The sequence below is a fragment of the Sinocyclocheilus grahami genome, unplaced genomic scaffold, assembly GCF_001515645.1.
Source record: "Sinocyclocheilus grahami isolate Dianchi unplaced genomic scaffold, SAMN03320097.WGS_v1.1 scaffold456.1, whole genome shotgun sequence".
NCBI classification, from domain to species: Eukaryota; Metazoa; Chordata; class Actinopteri; order Cypriniformes; family Cyprinidae; genus Sinocyclocheilus; species Sinocyclocheilus grahami.
The window spans coordinates 837,220-843,130 of NW_015505635.1; the positions used below are offsets into that span (position 1 = coordinate 837,220).

Genomic DNA, 5,911 nt, shown 5'->3' on the forward strand with positions numbered 1-5,911 from the left:
CTCTGGACTCTGACTCTGACGTGGAGGATCTGGGCAGAGGAAGCCGACCGCAGCGCCCTCCTCTGGTGAGACAGGAGAGTGAGACCAGCACTGAGGAAGACCAGATGAGTCCCAGAGTGAGTCTGGACCTGAGCGGACTGGTTCCAGAGACCATCCCAGAGCAGACGGACGGTACAGACCCGCAGGAAACCAGCGCAGAGCAGGTCTCAGATCAGTAAGACGAGATGTATTACGAATTTAAACAGGTCAATATACATTTCAACTATTAGAGATGTACAACAGGAGAACAAGTGTTATGTTTATATACATACATTCCTAAAAGTCAGATGAATAACATTAAGAATAAGGCGAACACTCAGTGACCTCTCATGCCGTTTTTTCTATAACTGAGATAAGTGTCGTTTCACATATTAGCTGATATGAACTGGATGTTGTTTATATAATGTTGGTCTCTTTCAGATTTCAGATTCAGATGATGGTGGTTATATTCCCTCAATTATAATACGTTTGCGCACTAGTCTGTATAAACCACCATTTTCATAACCTGCAACTAATTACTGTCTTTCAAAAACAAACATAAACGTCATTACTATTATTATTTAATAGGATCTCAAGGCGAGTCAGTGTGTTGTAGTTATTAAAAGTGCTTTGCTTAAAGTCTCATATTTTTCTATACATTTTTGTTCAGAAGTACGTGTCTCTTTTAGGAGCTTGTAACGTTGTATTTTACAATATTTATTATAGTTTCATCTATGCACTGGAGTTTATTGGCAAATAAGCAGAAAATGGTGTGACGGTTAAACTGGTCTAACAACAGCCAGACTGCTGGTCAGAGCTGGTTTTAACGCTTATGCAATGCATTATAAAATGTTTATGCATATTTCTATTCTAAACATTTGCTTCATTTGTAATAGTGTGTATATTTCATTACTAATGTTGTTCCAGCAGCACTGTACTGTCTTACTAAACTACATATGGTTTAAACCATGCTGGGACTGTAGCTTCATCTCAACCATGTTAACTAAAGCCTTTAACCATTTGACTTGACTGATAAATGCGTAACACCACAGAAATTAAAGACATTTGTGAGTGAATTGTATATTCTGAAACTGTATATATTTTTTAGAAAACATCTATATGCAATAAATCTGTAATTTCTACTATATTTGCGATGAATCATTTAGTTTGTGAACTTGTGTGTGCTTAGGTTTGTGAATTAATCAGATCTGTAATGTAGTGGAATATATATATTAGAAATAATATAATTAGAATGGGCATATATTTCTATCTTTATTATTTTAAATATTCATGCAATTTTTGAATTAAGAGGATCTGGAATGTAGTGATCTATAAAATAATATTATTCAATATTTATATTATATATATATATATATATATATATACACACACACACACATATGTATATATATACACACACATATACATATATATATTAGGGCTGTGCAATATATCGAAATATCGCAATATGCGTATCGCTACGGCTTGCAATATTTGGGGCCATGAACAAAAGACAAAGAGAAAATCACTCGCTGCTCTTACCTAAATAACTTTTGTAGCTTAAATAAGAATCAGTGCATATTGAATTCAAAGAGTAAATACTAAGCAGTGTTGTATTTTTCCTTTTTATTATTCAGTTCCTAAACTCACGTTAAAATGATTACACTGTTAAAATGACATTTTTATGTAATGCTCGAGTAAAACACTACCGTTCACTTTCAGAAGTTGTTGTAGGGGTGCTTTCTTATTAGAATCAGAATCAGAATGAGCTTTATTCACCACTTAAGTGTGCGCAAACACAAGGAATTTGTTGTGGTTTTACAGGAACTCTTGGTACATACATACATACAAATAACCATATATATATGACACAAGATAGTTATAGAAGTTCACAGAACTGACTCCGCAACAGCTGAGTAAAACTGTTTCATCTGAGCATGTGGCACTTTAAGCATTATCGTATCGCATATCGCGATATATATGTATACACGTACATAAATTACTATATAAATTGGGATTAAGTTTTTGCCATTAATGCATTAAAAATGCATTAAAAATAACACCGTAACAAAACCATTCATTAAACATTTATTTTTATAGAAGTTAAAGATAAATCTAAATTCATAATTGTTGCCTTCGATCATAAGAAACTCAGTCCTCCATTATAAGAAAAAAAGAAATAGACAGCAATGAAAAGCCAGTCACAAGACAAACAGAAAGCAAAACAAAACATGTGTAACTCTTGAGTTTGGCATCAAATAAAAATAAACACACTGGTCCTCACTGTTCGAGTCTGTATGTGATGTATCGTCCAGCTGTTTCACTCGGCCGGATGATCTTCACCATCTGTCAGACAGAAATCAACACCTTTATAACTAAATACTGCTCCACCACTGTGTGCTTCTCAATGCTGATATCCAGGCTTACACACTTCAGACTAAATAATCTCTCAATCCATGATCGTAAAGCACCAGATTTCAACTTCAAGTAACACAAAGAATGAGTTAATGAACGTTTTCGGACTCACCTGCCCTCGTGCCTCGGGATCTCCAGACTGAATTCTGGGTAACTGTGTCTCCTTGAGTTTACTGATTACAGTCAAGAAAAGCTGTTTTGACGTCACAGAGAGCATGCTGCCTCTTAACCCAGTTCACTATATAGTCAACAGTGAGTGAGTTTGGAGCAGAATGACCTGTTTATCTGACCAATGGCAGAGAGGAAAGGGTTTGGGAAACCTGTTTGGACAAAATCACTTTTGCTTTTCCGTTTGACGTCACTTCACACACAGCTGTTGCTATGCTATTCCTCTCTTGATGTGCTCAGGAACCAACTGAAGGACAAAGAAAACATTCATTATGAATAAATTAAAGATTTCCTGTTGAGTTTTTTTTTTCCTATGTAATAATGCATGCAAAATGTGGTAGTTTTTGTTCTTTTAACAGATTGCAATATTTGTTAAAAACAAAAAGTGGATCCCATTGCAAGAAACTAAAATAATCACATAGCAGGTAAAATATAAAAAGCCTTTATTGTAAGACAGGGCTACATGTAATAAATACATCTTTTAATTGCAATTGCAATATTTGTTAATATAACAAATCTTGATATGCGTTTAAAATAAATTTTAATATTTATATTTAAAATATATTAATAATATCTATATTATTAAGGTTTTAAACCCTATAAATGCAGCTAAGCATCCTGAAATTTAAAAGGCAGCTATATATTTTATGCATGAATACCCAGTTTGTACTGTGAAAAATTTATATGATAAATGTGTGTAAAATATCATTTGAAAAAAATAGTTTTCATTATTACATTTTTTTCTATTGTATTTTCTATATGTATTTATTTAAATGTTTTTATTATTATTAATAATTTTAATTTCTATTTTAACATGTTTTTTTTTTTTTACGTTTACTTTAAATTACATTTTAATTTTAATTAGTTAGTTATTTATTTATTAATTTATTACACTGTTTTTCTCTTCTTTCCAGACCTGTTTGAAAACCCATGATCTAAAATGTGTGAAATTTATACTAATGTTTATATTCTCTTGATTTTGTACATTTACCTTTTTAAACATATAAAGACCCCAAAAATATTATTAACATGCGTAAAATATTATTTGGAAAATGTTTAGTTTAGTTTGCGTTGTTACTTTTTTCTATCCATTACAGTACAGCACTGTTGCGTATTATTTATTTATAAATTAATTGTAATCATTTTTATTTACTTTAATCAATTTAATTAGTTTTATTATTATTTCTTTAATGTATTCATGTTTATTTATTTTAAATTATTTAATGAGACTTTTTATTTTACTTATACTTTTAATTTTAGTAAGTGTAAAGTTTTATTTTCATTAAATATATGTAGCTTATATGTATTTTAAAACGTATTACTACTACGTATTGTTACTTTTTTTTTTAAATACGTTTGGCAATTGTAATAAAATAATAATAATAATAATTTTTCAATTAATTTTATTGAGCCCAGAGACCACAGCACTCATATATTTAATAAAAATATTTATTTTTCCATGAATATAGAGTTTTTGAGAACTGAAAGATGATCTGTAAATTGTGGTGGTTTTGTGTATAAATCTTAATGTATTTTTATACTTTAATATATACGCATTGCACGTATTGATCATCTGACTTTGCATTAGTTGCATAAGCACCGTCTCTGATTGGCTGAGGCTGACAGAAGAGGCGGGGCTTTGTGCCGCACTACTATGGTTGTTTCAACGAGCGCTGAGCACCGTCTCTGATTGGCTGAGGCTGACCAAAGAGGCGTGTCTTTTCCTTGGGTGGGCGGGGTTTTGTGCCACAGCTCTATGTAGTTGTTTCGGCGAGCGCTGAGCACCGTCTCTGATTGGTTGAGGCTGACCGAAGAGGCGGGGCTTTGTGCTGCAGCACTATGTGGTTGTTTCAGCGAGCGCTGTTGATCGGGGCGCTGGGGAGCAAGAGCTTCGCTAGAGCTATGGTAAGATACCAGACAACACCTTTACCTGCTGTTTAACGCGTCTAAGAGAGTGTTAAGACTAGTTTGTGTTGTCTAACAGCTAGTTATTGTAGTTGCTGTGAGTAGGTCAAAGTCCGGCGTGTTTATTTGTGGCACCTGTGTGTCTCCGTTAATTCACTCCGATGCAGGAACATTAGCTCGTTAGCTTTAATGATGTAATCATGTCTCTGTGGGTTTCTTTATGCATTAAAATCAATTTATATTCGTTTTGTTAGTGTATGTTTATCAAAACGACTCGTTAAAGTCGGCAGGCCTGTTTTGGGTTTAGCGAATTCAATCACGTGGAAAAAAAATCCAGAATAATCAATGATAATGTCGTGATTTAGGGTTTATTATTATTGATAGAAATCAGTTACGCTATTTGGGTTTATTGTGAAGACTAACCAGTGATTTTAGTAAGAGTTATCAGTTATAAATGCATTATTTGGAGTGGATTTTATTATCAGTGGTATTCAATAATAAGTATATTATTTAGGTTGTATTAAATATCACTGCATGCTTCATGAAATACACCAGTTCTTTGTATATTAGGGTGATGCATGTTTTATTGTAATGTGTTGCAGGTGAATTTAATATGATCTAAAAGATTTGATATCTTAATGTTAGTTAGTATGCAACATAAAAATCACTCCAGATAAATTTGCAATGTGGTTATTAAAGTAAATGAATTGTTGACTATTATAAAGTGCCTCCATAGGCACAGTTTCGTTTGCCTGTCCCAAATCTGTAGTAAAATCAGTGTTGTGGAACTATTTAAAATAGAGATGATCCTGCATGTTTTAAAAACACATTCAACCATGCGCCATGTGTTCATACTGTAAATATGACTTGATTTGAGGCCTAAAAACTTCATGCTAATAAATAAACCCACACTGCATGATCTTTATATATCTGTATTTTCTGTCCATTTTTTCTTCTTCTTGTGTAATTGTTAATTTCACGCATATAAAAACCATGTCATATATAGTCTTAACTCTCAGGTAAGCTTGTAATGGATTACTCTTAAATCTGGTTATCTTTGACTAGTCTCGGCTGTAAGTGTGATGAAGCTCGTGTTTTCTGCACACAATCCCACAGACACAGGAAAATCTGCTTGGTTTAGGAGCTCTACACGTGATCGCTATATTAAGATTGTCAGTGTCATTTTAATGCAGAACTTCTTTGCTAAATCCCCTCCGTCAAGTAATATTTAGTTTCTTGTGTTTTGCATAACTTGTGTTGCATATGTAAGCAAAAAAAAATCCCACATAACTGTATCAGAGGGCAAAGATGACTTTTAATATGAGATTTCATCAGTTAAGATATTACATGAGGACGTTGTGTAATTGGTTTATAGCACATCATTGTTCTTGTGCTCCGTATCGGT

The 5,911-nt window shown here is 33.0% G+C and overlaps 1 protein-coding gene across 1 annotated transcript in view; it reads left to right on the plus strand.

The window, feature by feature from the left end:
• The first annotated feature begins 4,417 nt into the window (after positions 1-4,417).
• Positions 4,418-5,911, plus strand: part of LOC107552704 (phospholipid hydroperoxide glutathione peroxidase, mitochondrial-like) — a 12,126-nt gene continuing 10,632 nt past the window's right edge. The window contains exon 1 of the mRNA XM_016234659.1: positions 4,418-4,506. Coding sequence (XP_016090145.1) covers positions 4,441-4,506 — 66 coding nt within the window. The 5' untranslated portion in view covers positions 4,418-4,440. The remainder of the gene's footprint in view (positions 4,507-5,911) is intronic.